General features: G+C 43.8%; 1 protein-coding gene across 4 annotated transcripts in view; it reads left to right on the top strand.

Annotated features, from left to right (window-relative positions):
• Window positions 1-8,268, top strand: part of LOC137630592 (uncharacterized) — a 71,091-nt gene extending 62,823 nt beyond the window's left edge. For all 4 annotated transcript variants that reach the window (XM_068362165.1, XM_068362167.1, XM_068362164.1 and 1 more), the window contains exon 3: window positions 7,177-8,268. In XM_068362165.1, the coding sequence (XP_068218266.1) occupies window positions 7,177-8,120 (944 nt within the window). In that variant the 3' untranslated portion in view covers window positions 8,121-8,268. The remainder of the gene's footprint in view (window positions 1-7,176) is intronic.
• The last annotated feature ends 13,937 nt before the right edge of the window (window positions 8,269-22,205 follow it).

Raw genomic sequence — 22,205 nt, 5'->3', positions numbered from 1 at the left:
CTCCACGGAGGATTTTCTCTCGGACGATGCGGTTCGTCTGCTGTGGCCCTCTTTGGGGTTGACGGATCCTCCGTCGAAGGATGAGCTACAGAAGGTCCTGCGTTTAGATGTGCGTGCGCACTTGAGCACTGAGTCCTCTTCTTCTGCTCTCCACGACATCCACCCGTTTCGGCGGGAGGACAAGAGCATTTCAGGACAAGCACTACTTGGAGCAATTTGTCCAGAGGTGGTTCAGGGAGCTGATCCTCTTCCCGGGCTTGCCCGATGGGAGGAAAAGCAACTTTTGCAACCAGAAGGTGGTTCTTCCCGTGTTGCGCAGTCTGGTCATCCGAGGAAAGACGAAGCGACATAACCTTCTGAGCGGCAGCTCTCTCGTTCGCAAGGTGATGCGCCATCAAAAGAAGGAGTAGATCGATCTTCTTGTTTGCGAGAGGAGAGATCTTCTTCAACTCTCTCATCTGAACAGCAGCTCCCTTGTCCGCGAGACAATGCTCCATCAGGAGAAAGAGGGGAGGATCGTTCCCTACGCTTGCGAGAGGAAAGATCTTCCCTTGAGTGGTCCTCTCTGCAAGGGTATCATAGAAAGGTATTGGATTTGTCCATACCAAGCTCCAGTCCATCTGAACACAGCTTTTCTGAGATAGATGACGAAGGAGGGAGGAGGTTTCCATCTGCCCCCAACCTCATCATCGGACCTTCAGGGCACAGCGAAACGCTCAGCGTTTCACGAGACCAATCTCTTATGAGATCGGTCAGACAGGTAAACTCTTCGGAGTTTTTAATTGTCTCACTGCAGCACAAGCTCTCAGCCCCATGTCATTCCTCAGCTCTCAGGGTAAGTAAAGCACCTCACCTTTCTCCTTCAGGAGAACAGGTGAGCAAGAGAGTTCCGTTTCTTGACGCTCTCAGACAGGATCTCATATCGTCGCCAAAGGCGGAGAGGCTCCACACGTCGTCACGTGCCTCTCCTTCTAGCAAGATGGAGGGCAGAGGTTATCCGCTGGTAGCGAGGAAGCCAGATACTCCTCAAGTGAATGAGGTTCTTACACACCTTAGTGATTGCTATCGTAGAATTGAGGAGAGGGTGGAGGTTAACGAGCCACATGACTCGCCTTGCCAACCAACCTCTCGTCAAAGTCGTTCACCTCACAGTCGTTCACCCTGCGAGCTCTCACCCAGGAGAGGGTTGGGGTGTTCCCCCCTCCCACCCACAATCCAAATGCAAGGAGACTAAACCATCAGGTAACTTGTTAGCCAAGGATGGACCTTGGTTTCAAGACCTGGTGAAAGCGCTTAAACAAGTGATGGGAATTTTCAGCGATCCTCCAGCTGCAGCGGCGAAGGTTCCTGTCATTTCCCTGGATTCTCCTAATGGATCTAGCGATCTTTCTGACCCGAGGTGATCAAGCCTAGCTAGGGCGCCACTACTGCCTCCACCTCCTGTCACCCAGAGAGTCTCAAGGTATGAGGATTACCTTAGGATTAAGGATCCTAAGATCATTTGGTCTGAACTGGGAGACGGCAGCAGAGACTCAGGTCACAGCCGCGAGGTCGTTTATGGAAAGTGAGGTTGCTTCTCCCCTAAGATCGGAGTCCTCTAACCTTTGCCCGGTCTCTTGCTCGGAGTGCTGGAAGCCTGTTAGGATCGATGACTGGGAAGATCCTTTATCTCAAACGAAGGATACCCCTCTCCGAGTTGGTTCCGGGGTTGCTAAACTAACAGAATCAATTAGGGGAGAGGAACCTTTCTTATGGATGAATTTGAGATTCAATCAAGAAAGAGGAAAGACACGAAGATTCTACCCAAGAACTGGCACTCTATGGATGAACGTCAGATTTGAGGGGAACAGTCTTCAGTCTCAGCTGCTAACATAAGACTTGGGCATAGTGGCCTTCCCCCAGAGCACACTCGACCTCCAAAAGGATTGCTTTTGATGACTCTCACCCTCCCTGGGCTACTATGGGTGTTTGCTTGGGCGAGGAAGAACCTTTCGATGACACCAGCCCGAATGTCACACCTTTGGAGCAGAAAGATTTGGATCAAATTTTTCTAAAGGTTCTGGCTTGCATCAAGAAGGTCAACAACTTGGAAGAACCTGATGATATCCCAACTGAGGGCAAGGATACAGTTCTAGACCAGTAGTCTGGTGGTCCTAAGCCCTCTAGTCCCAATACAGCCTTACCTTGGGGAAGGGGAGTTATTATTATTATTATTATTACTATCCAAGCTACAACCCTAATTGGAAAAGCAAGATGCTATAAGCCCAGGGGCTCCAACAGGGAAAAATAGCCCAGTGAGGAAAGGAAATAAGGAAATAAATAAATGAAGAGAACAAATTAACAATAAATCATTCTAAAATAAGAAACAACGTCAAAACAGACATGTCATATAATAAACTATCAACAACATCAAAAACAAATATGTCATAAATAAACTATAAAAAGACTATGTCCGCCTGGTCAACAAAAAAGCATTTGCTCCAACTTTGAACTTTTGAAGTTCTACTGATTCAACCACCCGATTAGGAAGATCATTCCACAACTTGGTCACAGCTGGAATAAAACTTCTAGAGTACTGCGTAGTATTGAGCCTCGTGATGGAGAAGGCAGCAAAGAAGTGGGCTTACGCCCAAGTAACTGGCTCCCCCAGCTCTCTTCATTCGGTGAACTCCTGTTGGTTACTTCCTCCTCCTTACATAAGGCAGAGGAAGTACTGTGAGGTTGTGGGAGACAATCTTTCCCCCTTACCACTGAATCCACCGATTGTATCGTTGACCCAGACGCTTTTGGAGAAACTGACAACTTTCCCTGTTCAGTTTTCTGCTGCCGACGCTGCTAACATGGAGCGGGTTGCAAAGTGTGCCTTGCAATCAGCTTAATAGCTGGAATATTGGTTGGGCATGATCGGCTATCTCGTCAGGAACAAGGACTTCACTCCTAAGAGGAGGGGAATGCTGTTCTCTTTCCTTCTCTCGGGTGAGAGAACACTCGAATTCTTGACGGAGAACGTGGTAAACAAGTAGGTTAGCTGGATCTTGAGGCAGCATGATTCAGTTATCTCAAGATTCCAGAGGCAGGTGCTGCAAAGAAAGGCAATGAGGCTGCTCAGTACTCCAAAGGATGGACCCGCCTTGTTTGACGGGGAAGCCATTGAGAGTGTAGCAGACCAATGGAGAAGGGTGAGCCAAAACACTCTCCTCCAATGGGTTGTCTCCTCTCGTTCGTTCCAGGAAGATCCTTCAAGGCAGAGACAACAGTCTCCAAAACCTCAGACTAGCCAGAAGCAGAATGCCCCAAAGAAGAAGGATGCAAAGCCTTCCTTTGATCCCAGAGGACTCGAAGGTAAAGGCAAAAAAGCCCTGTGAGGATAACCACGCTAGGGAGGGCAATCCCCTGACCAGTCCACTAGTGGGGGGAGGCCTTATGAGCTGATGGTGGAGGTGGATGAATTGCGGAGCCGACCCTTAGTCGACTTCCGTATTAAGAAAGGGATATATTATCCCTTTCATCGACTCTCCCCTTCCTCTGACTCAAAAGTCCAACTGCGACGAGGTCCTATGCTAAGGGATCAGCAAAGGACCAGGTCCTACGGGCTGAAGTCAGGACCAAGCTAGAGAATGGCACTCTCCAGTAGGTTCTGGGAGGGTTTCCAGGCTTTTACAGTCGCTTATTTCTTGTAGAAAAAGCGTCTGGAGACTGGAGACCCGTGATAGACTTCTCAGCCCGGAACGAGTTTGTCCTACAGACTCCGTTCAAAAGGGAGACGGCACAAACTGTTAGACAGGCTATCAGACTGAACGACTTCATGATCTCATTGAAGTCATCAAGGAAGTACTTGCGCTTTACTATGGACGATCAGATATACCAATTCAAAGTGCTGTGTTTCAGCCTGTCCACAGCACCTCAGGTGTTCACAAGAGTCTTTACTCTAATGTCTACCAGGCCACACAAGAACGGCATTCGTCTTCGATATCTAGAAGATTGGCTAGTTCTAGCAGACTCGGAGACCCTTCTACTCTATCGAGAAAAACTTCTGGCCTTCTGTCAGGGTACCCTGATAAATTGTGAGAAGTTTCATCTGTAACTGGTCTAAAGTATGGTATATCTAGGGATGAGAATCGTGACCACACTAGGCGAGGTCTGAAAGAGGGTCTTCGGAATCCAGGGGCGTCCAATGCTTGGAATAGGACTCTCAGTTCCTGGCTGGAAGCCCATCATTATAGATATGGGTAGGATAATTCCATAGTTTCTTGGTCTCAGTCCTAACAGGTGGGTTCAGCTTACACCTATGCCTCTACTGTATATCTATTTTGGTGCTATCCTTCAGGTAGGGTTTGGAGTGGACCATCTGAGATGAATACTCTCATTGTACCGATAGTAGAGAATGCAAATTTCCTATTACTATTATTATTATTATTACTTGCTAAGCTACAACCCTAGTTGGAAAAGCAGGATGCTATAAGCCCAGGGGCTCCAACAGGTAAAATAGCTGTGAGGAAAGGAAAATAAAATATTGCAGGAAGAGTAACAACATTAAAATAAATATCTCGTATATAAACTATAAAAACTTTAACAAAACTGAAGAGAAATAAGATAGAAGATAGAAGAGTGTGCTCGAGTGTACCCTCAAGCAAAAGAACTCTAAACCAAGGCAGTGGAAGACCATGGTACAGAGGTTATGGCACTACCCAAGACTAGAGAACAATGGTTTGATTTTGGAGTGTCGTTCTCCTAAAAGAGCTGCTTATCATAGCTAAAGAGTCTCTTCTACCCTTACCAAGAGGAAAGTGGCCACTGAACAATTACAGTGTAGTAACCCCTTTAGTGAAGAAGAATTATTTGGTAATCTGTGTTGTCAGGTGTATGAAGACAAGAGGAGAATATGTAAAGAATAGGCCACACTATTCAGTGTGTGTGTAGGCAAAGGGAAAATGAACTGTAACTAGAGGGAAGGATCCAATGTAGTACTGTATGACCAGTCAAAAGACCCCATAGGGTGGCTGATGCCTTGGCCAACCCACATACTTATGTGACGTATGATGCCTCAATATTCTCGAGCAGGTGAACCTAACCAATCAACCAACCAATCTCGACCCCTGCTTTATGGATTTTTCAAGTAACGAACCCCCGTCCAATGGAAATGCTGACTCTCCCCCGGTACTGTTGATGACTGGTAACTTGATTAAGGAAAATTTTTTTGACGACCTTGGAACTAAAAATGACCACTCCACTGATGTTAAAAATCTTGTAATTTGGGTAACATAAGGAAACTGCAAATCCTTCATGTTGCCCAAATTCCATTAGAGACAAATTATGATGATATATATATATATATAGAGCATTTAAGTGCTATGGATTGATAAAGGAAATAAGGATGAAACTCGGAGTTGAAAAATGGGACTCTTAGATATCTTTTGATAGTCATGACGAAGCATTAGATGCAGTTTGTAATATTATGAATATTAAAATTAACAATTTGAACATCATGGGAGCTCTTTGTGATAATGTCCCAAAGGAATTGGATGTAACCCTCAAAGGTCACTGTGGTGTTGATGAACGATAACTTTACAGTGGTGACCTACATCAAACATGGAGGCTCAGTATCCCACCTGCTATGCCATGTAGCAGTAGGAATCCACCAATGGGCACAAGTCAGTGCAGTATCTCTCTCATAGAGATCCATTCCTGGGAAAAGAAACATCATAGCAGACCATCTGAGTTGACCAGGGATGACAAGTGGTTCCGAATGGTCTTTGTTTCCTTTAGTGGCAAAGAGTCTTGTGACTTTGTGGGGTTCCCTAACACTAGACATGTTCGCCACTCACCTCTACGCCAAACTCCCGGTGTATTGCCCCCCATTTCCGAACCCAGCAGCAGTAACGGAAGATGCCTTCCAACACCCATGGGGGTGACTGGACATCTACACCTTTCCTCCATTCTGTCTGATTCGTCAGGTGCTAAACAGAATACGCCTGTCCCTAGTAGTTCGAATAATGCTAGTTAGTACAGTAGCCCCAAAGTGGCCGTAGGCGGACTAGTATCGAAACTTACTGGGTCTTCTCACTAAAGTCCCAAGAGAACTTCCAGAATGGCCAAACCTACTGTGCCAACCACACGTTTGAAAGTTCCACGAGGCAGTCCACTGCATATCTCTTCACCCCATAAGTCTAGACCAGGTTAGAGTGAACTTTGCCCTGCAGCAGCACGTAACACTGTCCGGCAGTAGAGTTGCTTAGTAACCTGTTATTGTATATAATTTCCTGGTAATAGAAAGTTGACGTAGAAGTAAACCCATATAAATTACTCAGGTTTGTACAGCTAAGAAAATTGCAAATTATATTGAAAATTTTTAATTTTGTAAATTTATGGGATGTGCATACTGGTGGTTGATATTCCACTTTGCAATTTTTTCACAGTTAGCTTACTATACTTTGGCCCCTGACCTGTCGTCCCTATTGGCAAATTTTATAGTTAAGTTGTGAAGTGAGTGAAATAATTGATTTTGATTTACACTGTGCAGATAGATAGAAAGTTTATGTATTAGCAAAGATCTGTTTTACCTACCTTATGAGGGCAGGGGTATTTGTCCCAGTGGTATGCATCAACCATTTTTTAGGTATAATCAAAAAAAGAAATTAATCTCAATGCTTCCTTAAGTAAGAATAAACAGGTAAGTTGTTTTTGGAGCTTATCCCCTGGTGAAAGAAAGTAAATAGCTAGAAAAGAATCATGTCTTCAAAAAGAAGCCCTACAAAGATGTATTTAAATACATTTTGGTGAAGCAAATGTTGAGATTTTGCTCTATGCAAGAGAATGAAAATTATCTGAAATATGATAAAACATAAGACATGCAAATTACAGTAATGGAAAGATGGAGTAGAGTAAGGTCCTACGCAAAGGATTTTACTGTTTACTAGTTTCTAAAGGAGTTACGGTTTCATAGGTTTTGTTCATAAATTTTCCTTAAATTATGTAATTATCAAGCTTCCATAAACAGTGCAAAACTCACCACTATATTTCACTATAAGAACATTTTAAAAAAGGGCCTTAAGTTTTTAAGTATTTGAACACTGCATGTTAAAAATAGAAATATAATAGCTAAGCTGAAGTATTTTTTAAGAATACCTAAGAGCTGTAGTGTAGTAGCAGAATGCTACCCTCTTTTGTTTCTTTCAGAATTTTGGACTTGGAAGAAAACAGCTGAGGAACAATGCAGGTCCACATATTCTGCCATTACTTCAAGAGAATTGGTATCTGGGGATCGAAAGATTTTTCTTCGATGTAATCGAAGTGGTTTCCCCAAGTCTTCAGATTCAAAGTTTGGTGCTTCATCCACTAGTAGAAGAGGTAGCATGAAAATTAATGCAGTTTGCACCTCTTTCATGGGAGTGAGATTTTTTAAGGAAGGCGGAGCTCTGGTTCACTTTTGTAGAACTCACTATGGACATAAGGATGGTAATGCAAATGCTTCCATAAGGATGAATGATGATGAACGGAGCATGATAAAGGCATTAATTGTTAAAGGTTTAAATGCTTCAGAAATCATAGCTGCTATGAAAACAAAGCTCCCTGTACATCGTCACCAGCTTCTTAAATATGGTAATATACGTAATGTGTCAGTCAGGCAAAATTTGCTATTAAACAAAAGCAAAGCTTTTAGTTCCCAAAATGACTTGTTGTTTGACAGTAATAAATGTGAACATAGTATGAAGTCATGTGATATGGCAATGAATCTCAAGGTAGAAAATGAGGTTGAAATTGAAGCTGGCTTTATTTTAGAACCAGAAATAGAAAGATGTTCATCAACCATCAGTTCACAACAACATAATTCTGAAATAAGTGAAAATATTCAGACTTGCACAGAAGAACAGCTTAGAAGTTATGTTGTTGCAAAAGCTCAGGAAATCTCTAAATTAGCTGCTGGGTTTGTGTCAAGAACTTCTCTTGTTATTCTGAATCAGAAATTAGACAGTATTTTAAATTATATGAATGAAGAAGAACATATTCAAATTATTCCAGATGAAATGGAATCCTCAGGTGAATGTGATCAAATTAAACCTATGTTCGAGGACCAAAGTGGGAACTCAATTTCTCTTTTGTGTACTGACAAAGAAATTTGAGTTATCCCCATTAAAGAATGAGGTTTAAAATACAGTAAGTATAAATAACAGTGTATTTAACAAAACTGTTTTATGAACACTGTGATTCATCATAAACTTTTTGTATTTCTCTTTTGTTAGTTATTTGGAGCAGCAAGTTTTTTCGTATTTTTTTTTATTCATATAAACACTCTTATTACTTGAAAATACAGGCCAGATGCTGCAATTAAGTTTTTTAAGTACATTATATTGTGTGATGTTACTAAGCATATCATGGACAAGTTTTCATTATTATTTTCGGTAATTTACTGGGTAAATCTAGTCAAGTTCATGCTGTGTAACATGTAGATACATTTTTCAATATTTAACTTAGCCGGTGATTATAATAGCTGCAGCTCTGCTGCTCGACAGAAAACTCTACGGAAAAAATCCGCCAGCGATCGCTATGCAGGTAGGGGGTGTACTTCAACAGCGCCATCTGTCGTCCAGATACCCAGTACTCATTGTAAACAAAGAACTCGATTTTCTCTCTGTCGTGCTACCGGCAAGACCTACTAATTCGCTGTTGCTAACTGGATTTGTTTTCACAACTATTTGGTGAAGTACACTATTCTAGTTTTGAGCTTTCGCTGTGCAGGCTTTCTCTTCAATAAATCCTTGCATTCTTTTTTTTGATATCGGATTATTTGTTGATGACTTTGGATAGTTTTTGAATTCCCCTTTGACCAATTCAAAATGGCTGACCCTTCTCAAGTCCCAAAATTCAGGAAGTGTAATGCTAGGGACTGTTCAAGGCATCTTCCGAAGGCCTCTATCGATCCTCACACCGTTTGTTCCAACTGTCGGGATAAAACCTGTCAATTGGAAGATCGATGTGAGGAATGCGTTGGGCTTTCGGAATTCGATTTTATCGAATTCCAAAAATATACACGTAGGCTAGAGAGAGATAGAGTCAGGAGAAGTTCATATCGTTCTGTTGATTTTTCCTCTCCTCATGCAAGAAGCGTGAGAACCACAACCTATTCCTTCCCCTGTAGTGGTTGCTCCTAATCCCCCTTCTGGCACTCAGGAACCTTCGATGGCTGATATGATGCGTGCCATCCAAGCTCTGGGTGAGAGAGTTGAGTCCCTGGCTAATGACCGTAACCAGCTCATGGCGGACGTCAAGGAGCTGAAGTGTAAAAGTGCAGTGGGAAGTGATAAAGTGAGTGATAGTGTTGTGGATAGTGTTGCGCTTGAGGGTTCGTCTGTTCGTGCCTGTCGTCCTCCTAGTCCGGGACCTCTTGCAAGCTCCCAAGTCCAGGGGAGAAGCAATGTCGTACGACCAATGGGTTCGAGAGGCTTTAATCAGCGAACAGACGTTCCCTCCGTGGTTTCGGGCGTATCTACCCAAGATCGCCCCACCCACACAAAGACGAGAGAGCCCATTTATTCCTCGTCTGCGGAAGAGGTTTCTCGCAAGAAACCATGGACCAAGGTCTCACGACCACTTAAGCGCAAGTCGGTCCCTTCCGCGCAAGTCCAACGGCCCAGTTGTAGCCACTAGGGTCAGTTTGGACTCGCTGCAGTCTTCCGATGACTGCTCACCTCCTAAGAGAGGCAAAGCGGTACCGCCTCAGGCAGTTACACCGTCTGTCGCCGCACCTGCTCCTACAGACCCTAAGTGGTCTTTGCTGCAGACCATGCAGTCCCAATTAACGTCTCTGATGCAGGACTTTCGTGCGGAGAAGGTTGCTGCTGCACCAGCCTCTTGCCTACAACCAACCACACACTCGGTTGTGCGTCCTGTGGACGCTGAGGCGACCTTCTTGCGCACTCCAGCTGAGAGAGTCCCGCCACCCATGCGTTCCAGTGTGCCCTGCCAGCCGCATGTTGACGTTCAGCGACGCACGGAGCCTTCCGTTGACGTTCGCGAGGTACAACAACCGTCAGAGTTGTTTTGTTTTGACGCGGTGCGTCAACCTCCGCAACCCAGTGTGGTTGCCACTGCTCACCCACATCAGACTAGACAGTCTGGAGTAGACGCTGTGCGTCCCCGCGCTGCTATGGTTGTTGCCAGCTCACAGACTGGGCAACAGTTCCATGACGTTGCGTCCGGTTCAGTCACGCGTGCACCCGTGCGACCGGACTCAGCTAACCAGCCGTTACCTACTCCATTGCTGCTTCCTCCTCAATACTCGGATGATGGACTTTCTGATGATGATGATGCGGCACACGTTGATGAACCACATTCGGACCTTTACGAGCCTAAGTCCATGCAACCCTCTTTGGACTTTAGAAAAGTTCTTGCTCTGTTCAAAGAGATGTTTCCGGACCAGTTTGTGTCTGTGGCTCCGCGCTCTCCTCCGTCAGAGTTTGTATTAGGTACGCCGTCATCCTCGCCTGCCTTTACTAGACTCGTCCTCGCACGCTCGTCCAAGAGAGCTTTACGAGTGATAGGAGAATGGATGCAGTCCAAAAAGAGTCTAGGGAAGACAGCCTTTACGTTTCCCCCTGCTAGACTCTCTTCCAGATCGAGCGTCTGGTATGCCACGGGAGAAGTTCTCGGCTTGGGAGTTCCTGCCTCTGCCCAGGGCGACTTCTCAAGTCTTGTAGACTCTCCCCGCAGGCTAGCCATGAGACGCTTTAAGATATGTTGGTCATCTTCGGACCTAGACCACCTGTTGAAAGGGATATTTAGAGCCTTCGAGGTCTTCAACTTTTTAGACTGGTGTCTGGGAGCTTTGAGCAGGAAGATCTCCCCGACAGAGAAGGAAACTTCCTTGCTCATCATGTCCTGCATGGACAAGGCCATACGTGACGGGTCTAATGAGCTTGCTGCATCGTTCGTATCCGGAGTCCTCAAGAAGCGTGAGAACCTTTGCTCTTTCCTGTCAGCTGGAGTGACACCTTGTCAAAGATCCGAACTTCTGTTTGCTCCTCTTTCTAAGTGCCTTTTTCCAGAGGACTTGATTAAGGAGATTGCTGCTTCTTTGATACAGAAGGACACCCATGACCTGGTTGCGTCCTCTGCCCGCAAAGCCACCCCTTTGCCTACCTTGTCAGCTAGACCAAGGATGGACATTCCAGCGTCCCGATTTATTCCGCCCTTTCGTGGCAGAGCCTCCAGCAGAGGAGGTGCTCGTGCCGAAGGGAGACGTGGGAAGAAGAAAGGAACCAAGTCCTTTAAAGGCAGAGTCTGACTGCCAGCTTCTTCAGACAGCAGTGGGAGCCAGACTCAAGAACTTCTGGCAGACCTGGGAGAAGAGAGGCGCAGATGCACAATCTGTGAAGTTGCTCAGAGAGGGGTACAAGATCCCGTTTGTACGAAAACCCCCTCTAGCGACGTCTCCCATCGATCTCTCTCCCAGGTACAGAGAGGAAGACGAGACGAGCATTGAAACAGGAGGTGTCTCTCTTACTAGAAAAGGGAGCGGTAGTCAAAGTCCTGGACCATCAAACCCCGGGCTTCTACAACCGTCTCTTCTTAGTGGCAAAGAAGACAGGAGGGTGGAGGCCGGTGCTAGACGTCAGTGCGCTGAATGTCTTTGTCACAAAGCAGACGTTCTCCATGGAGACCACAAAGTCTGTTCTAGCAGCGGTCAGAAGGGAAGACTGGATGGTCTCTTTAGACCTAAGGGACGCATACTTCCACGTCCCCATCCACCCAGACTCCCAACCTTTTCTGAGATTTGTTTACGAAAAGGTTGTCTACCAGTTTCAAGCCCTGTGCTTTGGCCTAAGCACAGCTCCTCTTGTGTTTACGAGGCTGATGAGGAATGTAGCCAAATTCCTTCATTTAGCGGACATCCGAGCCTCCCTCTATTTGGACGACTGGCTTCTAAGAGCTTCTTCCAGTCGTCGCTGTCTGAAGGATCTAAAGTGGACTCTAGATCTGACCAAGGAATTGGGTCTCCTTGTCAATATGGAAAAGTCTCAAGTGGTCCCATCCCAAACTATTGTGTATTTAGGGATGGAGATTCACAGTCTAGCTTTTCGGGCTTTTCCGTCGGCCCCCAGAACAAGTCAAGCCCTGTTATGCATCCAGAACATGCTGAAGAAGGAACGATGTTCAGTCAGGCAGTGGATGAGTCTGATAGGGACACTATCATCCCTGGAACAGTTCGTATCGTTAGGAAGACTACACCTCCGTCCTCTTCAATATCACCTAGCTGTTTACTGGAAAAAGGACAAGACGCTAGAAGCGGTCTCGATCCCCATTTCCGAGAAGATGAAGTCTTCCCTGACTTGGTGGAAGGACAGTATCAGCCTCAGAGAGGGTCAGCCCCTGGCTGTTCAGACTCCCAACCACGTTCTCTTCTCGGACGCATCGGACACAGGCTGGGGCGCGACATTGGACGGTCGGGAATGCTCGGGAACTTGGAACTCGAGTCAAAGGACAATGCATATCAACTGCAAGGAGCTACTGGCAGTTCATCTGGCCTTGAAAAGCTTCAAGTCTCTCCTTCAAGGCAAAGTGGTGGATGTGAACTCGGACAACACCACGGCTTTGGCGTACATCTCCAAGCAAGGAGGGACCCACTCTATGACGTTGTACGAGATCGCAAGGGACCTCCTCACCTGGTCAAAAGGTCTAAACATTTCACTAGTAACGAGGTTCATCCAAGGCAACTTGAATGTCATGGCAGATTGCCTCAGTCGGAAGGGACAAATCATTCCAACAGAATGGACCCTACACAAGGATGTGTGCAAGAGACTTTGGTCCACATGGGGCCAGCCAACCATAGATCTCTTCGCAACCTCGATGACCAAGAGGCTCCCAATATATTGCTCACCAATCCCGGACCCAGCAGCAGTTCATATAGATGCCTTTCTCCTAAATTGGTCACATCTAGACCTATATGCATTCCCCCCGTTCAAGATTGTCAACAAGGTACTGCAGAAGTTCTCCTCTCACGAAGGGACAAGGTTGACGTTAGTTGCTCCCCTCTGGAACGCGAGAGAATGGTTCACCGAGGTACTTCGATGGCTAGTGGACGTTCCCAGAACTCTTCCTCTAAGGGTGGAGCTTCTACGTCAGCCACACGTAAAGAAGGTACACCAAGGCCTCCACGCTCTTCGTCTCACTGCCTTCAGACTATCGAAAGACTCTCGAGAGCTAGAGGCTTTTCGAAGGAGGCAGCCAGGGCGATTGCTAGAGCAAGGAGGACATCCACCTTAGAGTCTACCAATCGAAGTGGGAAGTCTTCCGAAACTGGTGCAAGTCAGTATTGGTATCCTCGACCAGTACCTCTGTAACTCAAATAGCTGACTTCCTTTTATACCTGAGGAAAGAACGATCTCTTTCAGCTCCCACTATCAAGGGTTACAGAAGCATGTTGGCATCAGTCTTCCGTCACAGAGGCTTAGATCTTTCCAACAACAAAGATCTACAGGACCTCCTTAAGTCTTTTGAGACCACGAAGGAGCGTCGTTTGGCTACACCTGGTTGGAATTTAGACGTGGTACTAAGATTCCTCATGTCAGAAAGGTTCGAGCCGCTACAATCAGCCTCCTTTAAAGATCTCACTTTAAAGACACTTTTCCTGGTTTGCTTAGCCACAGCTAAAAGAGTCAGTGAGATTCACACCTTCAGCAGGAACATCGGATTTTCATCTGAAACGGCTACATGTTCTCTACAACTTGGTTTTCTAGCCAAAAACGAGCTACCTTCTCGTCCTTGGCCGAAATCGTTCGATATTCCAAGCCTATCAAATATGGTTGGAAATGAACTAGAAAGAGTCTTATGCCCTGTGAGAGCTCTTAAGATCTATTTAAGACGAACTAAACCTTTACGAGGACAGTCAGAAGCTTTATGGTGTTCAGTTAAGAAACCATCTTTGCCTATGTCAAAGAATGCTTTATCCTATTTTATCAGACTGTTAATACGAGAAGCTCATTCACATCTGAGTGAGGAAGACCAAGCTTTGCTGAAGGTAAGGACACATGAAGTTAGAGCTGTCGCAACTTCAGTGGCCTTTAAACAAAATAGATCTCTGCGAAGTATAATGGACGCAACCTATTGGAGAAGCAAGTCAGTGTTCGCGTCTTTTTATCTTAAGGATGTCCAGTCTCTTTACGAGAACTGCTACACTCTGGGACCATTCGTAGCAGCGAGTGCAGTAGTGGGTGAGGGCTCAACCACTACAATCCCCTAATTCCATAACCTTTTTAATCTTTCTCTTGAAATGTTTTTATTGTTGTTTTTGGGTTGTCCGGAAGGCTAAGAAGCCTTTCGCATCCTGGTTGATTTGGCGGGTGGTCAAATTCTTTTCTTGAGAAGCGCCTAGATTAGAGGTTTTGATGAGGTCCTGTGGTATGGGTTGCAACCCTTCATACTTCAGATCCTAGGGGTCGCTCAGCATCCTAAGAGGATCGCGAGGCTCCGTAAGGAAGACGTACTTAAAAAGGCAGAGTAATTGTTCAAGTCGACTTCCTTACCAGGTACCTATTTATTTTGTTTTTGTTATTTTGATAACTTCTAAAATGAGATAAAAAATCCTTGGCTCATAATAATGTAAACATTTATTGCTGGTCTCTACCCACCCCCCTGGGTGTGAATCAGCTATTATAATCACCGGCTAAGTTAAATATTGAAAAATGTTATTTTGATAATAAAATAAATTTTTGAATATACTTACCCGGTACTTACCCGGTGATTATAAATTAAAGGACCCTCCCTTCCTCCCCAATAGAGACGCAGTGGACCGAGGAGAAAATTGAGTTCTTTGTTTACAATGAGTACTGGGTATCTGGACGACAGATGGCGCTGTTGAAGTACACCCCCTACCTGCATAGCGATCGCTGGCGGATTTTTTCCGTAGAGTTTTCTGTCGAGCAGCAGAGCTGCAGCTATTATAATCACCGGGTAAGTATATTCAAAAATTTATTTTATTATCAAAATAACATTTTATGTATGAGTTTATTATCCTTGAAATGTTCCATCATGAAAGGGGCCCACTTTGGTAAATAATTTTGTTAACCTGAAATATTATTGTAGCATAATGAAATTGCAAATTGCTTTCAATTGTTCAAAACTATAAAGTGCAGCTTCTTACCTGAAAGTGAGACTATGAGATTCTGTATGCTTGATACTAAAATGAATGAGATATTTTTATCATTTATCTTGTTAGTATTATGAAAATAATGATGATGATTTTATAAAGCTTAGCGGAAAATTTTCAAGAGTATCATATGGGTCTTGAGGACATTTTTATGTTTAGTTATTAACATTTTTTATATTCTGAATATAATTGTTTATCAAGTTGATTATTATCTTGATAATATATATCATGTTCAATATCTATTTTTTTCCTTATTGTAACAATATTTAGATTTATTAACAATTAGATGTGTAAATTTTATGTGAAAAATTAAATATTAAGTAAATGATATGGGATTACAAACTAAATAAAAAGAAATATAGGAAAGAAAAGTAGAAGAATAATAGAGAAATGCAGAGAGCAAATACAGTTATTTAATGAATATCAGGCTTACAGTTACATAAGAGAAGGAGAAAGTAGACAAAATACAGTACAATTTTGTACTGCACTATGAATAAAGGAGGATCAAGATTTAATATCTGGTGGTACCTTAAGACACAGTACAGTACTGCATTATTTCAGTGACTGTTCCCCAATAGTCTTTAGCTAGATGTTCTCAAAGTGGAGCTTTGTGTGATCTGATAATAAGAAACATAGTTTGCTCCCATGCATATACAAACCCTCGTCCTTTAATAGGAGTGTTTTCAGCATAACAGGAAATCAGCTGTTAAGAGTATAATGTGTCAATAGTTACTGGCTGGTGGCTTGGAAGCCTTTGCCAGCACACTGGAGTAGACTCTTTGTTTTCAGCTGCTGGAGACTGCAAATGTACCTCTGCTGCCCTCAACTGGATTTTTAATAGTGCTTTGCTGTCATGATATACTATAAAGGCAAATCTTCGTGTGTGAGGGACGTTGAGGAAGAAAGGGTTTGTAGTTGTTTCCCAATAACTAGCTGTGTAATAGTTGTCTTTGCAACCTGGCAATATCCACTTACTTGTTACTGTTAGACAGCAGTCCTGTTTACTGTCTATTTCCTCGCGAGTGTGGTCTTGTGACATCGACCACATCGTAATTCTGAACATTAGGATTTGTTAGAGGAAAAAGGTTTTTCTGCCATTTAGTGTGAAAGTGTCATCATCTGCCTTAATAACCCTGTAGAAGGCAAACCTCAGGTTGTTCCATCTCTTCAGCTGTTCTTCTCAACAGTTTTGATGCTAGTCATCTTTAAAGAATTCCAAGTAGGTCAATCAATAGGAGTCACGCGTAACTCCTACCGTTTCTCTCCCCATGGGAGAAACTGTGTGCCCATCTCTTGTATGAAGCTAGCTGAGCTCATGTGCTGTCGGTCTGGACGAAGGTGCTGCCCTCTTTCCCCCTTTCCGGAATGATCTTCGAGTGTTCCTGTATCTTCTACCTATCCTTCTTGGGGAACAACCCATACAAGGGTTCCACATGTTTGTGTACTGGCTCACAATATACTACCATCCCCACTCGCCTGAAATCCACTTGGTTGATGGTGCACTCTCTCAAGCTTCAGAAAGCAGTCAGCCGGCAATGATCCTCCTCACCATTTGGTTCCGATGGAACAAGAGGCATATAACGATTTGGTTTGGTGGATAAACAAAAATCTCGTCAAGACCACTTCTGTGGAGTGTCCTCCTACGGAAAGGCTTACCTTTATGGACGTGCAAAAGGGATAGGGTGCACCCTTCAGGAATCAGACCACCTCAATTGTTGATCCGGCAAAATAAATGCCTGCACATGAACTAGGCTGTTATCTACTTTGAAAAGACAAATGTGATAGCTACTCTTTGGAAAATGACAGGATGCTTATACTGACTGGTAGGAAGGCAATGATCTTTTTTGAACACCATTGGGCCAACTGGGTTTTGAAGAAGAGCGATTCATGGCTTCCTGATTCTCGTAACAGATTTTTTCTGAGGTGGCACTTGTATTATGACAGGATGCTTATACTGACTGGTAGGAAGGCAATGACTTTTTTGAACACCATTGGGCCAACTTGGTTTTGAAGAAGAGAGATTCGTGGCTTCCTGATTCTTGTAACAGATTTTTCCAGAGGTGGCACTTGTATTATGGAATTCAAGGGTGTGGGAGTCCAAGTCACTCTTGTTAAGAATCACATTCAGGGGGCAATGGATAAGTGGTGAATTGCTTTGAAGAGTTTGCTGATCCACCACTCTGTAACTTTCAAGGATCCTGGCCCTTTGAGGGTGTTTGTAGTCAAACCTTTCCATACGGCCTTGCCTATGGAATCGGTGGGGAAGATGGTTGCCACAATCTTCACCATATCCCTATCAGGACCACTTGCAATTTCTTCTTTAAGGGGCCCTTTGCATACATAGCTATTTTGAAGTTCCCAACCTGCCCCATTAAGATTTTTGTCCAAGGCACTGCTATACAGAGCTAATAACTTGACAGTGGTTAAGTTTTCTCAACCATATTTCCTTGGAAAAGCTTTTTCCTTATGGGTGACTTCACCAGATATCTTTTCAAGTGGTATTTGAAAGGTCACTGATTGGCCTCCAGGGATCCTCCAAGCCATCCTGTTCCAGTGTAACATTATGTATGGGCCCATTTTACTTGGTGACTGGATGAAGAAAACCTCACCATGGGAGTCCCACTTGGCTCCCTGGTCCCAGATATTCAACTGTTTTCAAATGTGCTAAGGGAAGGGTTGGGTACACACTTGGGTGACCTGCTAGCATCAGGTGTGTGCTTAGCAGAAGAAAAGCATATGCACATCAATGTGTTGGAAATGCGAACAGTTTTTTTAGCACTGGAAGCATTCCATGAAGATTTGATGAGGCACTCGGTTGTGTTGATGACAACTTACAACACCACCATAGTAGCTTACTTTAACACACAGGGAGTCACAGTTTCTCTCCCTCTTTGCAAGTTGACAAAGTAGATACACATCTTGGCGGTGTACTACCCCATAGAACTGTTAGCCAGATATATACTACTGTAGCCAACATGCATAGTTAACATGGGTAGGCTTTAGGATTGTAGTGGCCCTTTCATTCTTGCATAACGGTAGTAGGTTGGCCAGGGCACCAGCCACCCATTGAAATGTTACTGCTAGAGTGTTATTGGGTCCTTTGACTGACCAGACAGTACCATACTGGATCCCTCTCTCTGGTTACGGCTCATTTTTACTTTGCTTACACATGCACCTAATATTCTGGACTATTCTTTCCACATTCTCCGCTGTCCTCACACACCTGACAACACTGATATTACCAAACAATCTTCACTCAAAGGTTTAACACTGCTCTGTAATTGTGCAGTAGCTACTTTCCTCTTGGAAACAGTAGAAGAGACTCTTTAGTGATGGTAAGCAGCTCTTCAAGGAGGAGCATACTCCTAAATCAAAACATTGTTCTCTAGTCTTGGGTAGTGTTATAGCCTCTCTGCCATGGTCTTCCACTGTCTTTGAGTAGAGTTCTCCCACTTGAGAGTAAACTCTGGCACAGTAATCTATCTTATTTCTCTTCCTCTTGATCTTTTGAAGTTTTATACCTGTAGTTTATGAAAGATCTATTTTAATGTTGCTGCCGTCTTAAAATATTTGTTTTTAATTGTTCCTTACTTTTCCTGTAGTTTATTTCCTTGTTTCCTTTCCTCACTGGGCTATTTTTCCCTGTTGGACCCCTTGGACTTATTGCATCTGTTTTCCAAACTAGGGTTGTAGCTTAGCTAGTAATAATAATAATGATAATGATAACAATACTGGTAAGGCTTCTTGCATTGTGAATCTACCTGTTTTCCACTCGGCTAGACAGGGAACTCCCAGTGTTCTGTTCAACCATTTCAGAACCCCTGGAGCAGTGTTCAAGGGGGCTTTCCAACACCCATGGACTCACCTGGACACCTACACCTGCCCGTTCAGCCTGATTTGCCAGTTGATCAAACGAATGCTGATCATGTTAGGTATCAGAGTGACCATGGTGATTCTCAGATGGCCTCAAGCCAAGTCTTAAGATATGTTAGCATTTTTATTTGGTGTTCTGAGAAGACTATCCCCCATAGAACTTTTTTTTTTCTTTTCCCCGTCAATCGCACCTTCAGAGGTACCATCAATCCATCAAGTCGCTTTCACTCCTTGGTTGTAGACTATTATTATTGATATTACTAGCTAAGCTACAACCCTATTTGGGAAAACAGGATGCTATAATCCCAAGGGCTCCAGCAGAAAAAAATAGCCCAGTGAGGAAAGGAAACAAGGAAATAATCCATAAGGGAAGTATTTGATAATTGATATAAAATATATTAACATCAGTAATAACATTAAAATAAATCTTTCCTATATAAACTATAGAGAGACTTATGTCATCCTGTTCAACTGCCTGATTAGGCAGATCATCCCACAACTTTGTCTTAACTGGAATAAAACTTCTACAATACGGTTTTGTATTGAGCCTTATGATGTAAAAGACATTACCATTAGAGATAACAGCGTACCTAGTATTACGAGAGGAGAGTAGCATCTTCTGCATATACAATTAGCTTGTTTTCTAGGCCAAACTTCTTATTATGTGTACAGTATATAATATGAAAAATAAAGGGCCAAGAACAGTACCTTGAGGAAAACTAGATAATACATTCCTATACTCATTGTGGTACCCATCAACAACAATTCTTTGTAATTTATTATTTAGAGCAGGATATCAGTCCCCTAAAGGATGAATCCTCTACTAAAGAATTAGTTTTTATTCACAGGGGAACAAATCATAGATTTTAAAAGTAATTCTATTTTTACTATCTATGTAAATCTAAGTCCTTTAGGTTCCACTTTCTGCTACATCCACCCCTGTAAGTCCTAGGCATATAAACTTCTGACCATAAACTAGAACAGGCTATTGAAATTGCAGTTGGTGTTGTAACCAACTAATTTTGTTATTAGTGGGAATTTAACTTGAATGGACTGCTAAGAAGAGCCTCCACTAACTGCACCAACATCAGTGAGTAGAATATATCACTTGGTGTAAAGAGACATTTCATCTACTATCCCTTGACAATGTTATGCCAGTTTTCACTCGGGCAGGTAAGGAGATTTAAATGACTTCACAGCAATTCCATCGATAGTGGATAAAACATAACATAAGACATGTTATGTACTTTGGGTTATGATTTGTTAACTCAAGTTATCATAGGATATAAAAAAAATTGGAACAAATCCCTGTCACTATAAATTAACAATCAATGAGAATACTGTTTATTCTGTTGGTACATTGTAGACATTACTCAAGAGCTTGAATTGTCATTTTTAAATATTTAACTTAGCCGGTGAATATATAATAGCTGACGTCTCCGGCGGCTCGACAGAAAAACACAAAAACTCGCGAGCGATCGCTATGAAGGTTGCGGGTGTGCCCACCAGCGCCAACTATCGGCCAGATACCGCATATACATGTAAACAGCTCCAATTCTTCTCTGTCGGTCTGATCGACAAGACGTACCATTACTCGCTGTTAACCTGGAGTTTTTCAACAGTCTTAGTGAAGTACTTCCTTTTGGTTTGAGCTTTCGCAGTGCAGGTGTTTTATCTTCAACTTAAACTCTTGAACTCTTTTTTTGGATAGATTTAATTGTTGATGACTTTGGATTGTTTTTTGGACTTTCTTTGACTTTTCAAAATGGCTGACCCTTCTCCAATTCCTAGATTTCGTAAATGTAATGCTAGGGATTGCAATAAGCGTCTTCCAAAGGCCTCTCTCGACCCACATACTGTGTGTTTTAATTGTCGGGGTAAAACCTGTCAATTAGGAGATCGGTGTGAGGAGTGCGTGGGCCTTTCGGAATTCGATTGGCTTGAGTTTGACAAGTATTCTCGTAAGCTAGAGAGAGATAGGGTGAGGAGAAGTTCCTCTAGATCCTTAGAATTTTCCTCCTCCCATGCCCCTGAACCTAATCCTTCCCCTGTAGTAGTTGTGCCTGAACCCTCTACTAGCACTCAGGAACCATCAATGCGGGATATGTTACGTGCCATTCATGCTTTGGGCGAGAGAGTTGAGTCGTTAGCTACGGACCGTAATCAACTCATGGCGGACGTAAAAGAGTTAAAGTGTCAGAGTGCCACATTAGAAAATCATGGGAAAGTGATTAGTGCGCAAAGTGTTGTCAGTGTTGCGACCGAGGGTTCGTCTGTTCGTGCCTGTCGTTCGCCTAGTCCGAAACCTCTTGCAAGCTCCCAAGCCCCAGGGAGAAGTAATGTCGTAGGACTTATGGGTTCGAGAGGCTTTAATCAGCGAACAGACGTTCCCTCTATGGTTTCAGGCGTGTCTCGTCAAGACCGCCCCTACCATAAGACGAGCGAGACGGTTTTCTCCTCGTCATCCGAAGGCTTTTCGCGTAAGAAACCGTGGAGCAAGGTTTCGAGACCCTTAAAGCGAAAGTCAGTCCCTTCAGGACAGGTCCAGCGTCCTGGTTGTAGCCATTGGGACAGCTCTGACCCTGTGCAGTCATCGGAAGACTGCTCGCCGCCTAAACAGAAGCGTAACACAGGCTCCGAGAGTCTTACTGTAGGCAATGTTTTGCCGTCACAGACGTTACCCTCGTCTCTTACCGCACCCATTCTCGTTGATCCTAAATGGGTTGTACTGCAAGACATGCAGAATAAGCTTGCCTCTCTTATGGAGGACTATTCTGCTGAAAAGGTTCACGATGATCCTTGCCGTTTAGCTGATCGAGATCCTGGCCGTCAGCCGCCCAAACGAGCCTTTCCTCGTCCTGTTGACGTTGGCGTTACAAAGTCACGTCAGTCACGTTTTTAAATATTTAACTTAGCCGGTGAATATATAATAGCTGCAACTCTGCGGCTCGACAGAAAACACACTAAAAAAACTCGCGAGTGATCGCTATGAAGGTTTCGGGTGTGCCCACCAGCGCCAACTGTCGGCCAGATACCACTCTTGCATGTAAACAAACCCTTCAATTCTTCTCTGTCGACGTTGACGACAAGATGTATCAATACTCGCTGTAGAACCTGGAGTTTTCTCAACATATTTGGTGAAGTACTTCATTTTGGTTTGAGCTTTCGCAGTGCAGGTGTTTTATCTTCA

This window comes from Palaemon carinicauda, chromosome 38, assembly GCF_036898095.1.
Source record: "Palaemon carinicauda isolate YSFRI2023 chromosome 38, ASM3689809v2, whole genome shotgun sequence".
Classification (NCBI taxonomy): Eukaryota; Metazoa; Arthropoda; class Malacostraca; order Decapoda; family Palaemonidae; genus Palaemon; species Palaemon carinicauda.
The sequence above is the reverse complement of the archived record's forward strand: the minus strand, read 5'-3'. Positions and strand labels throughout refer to the sequence as shown.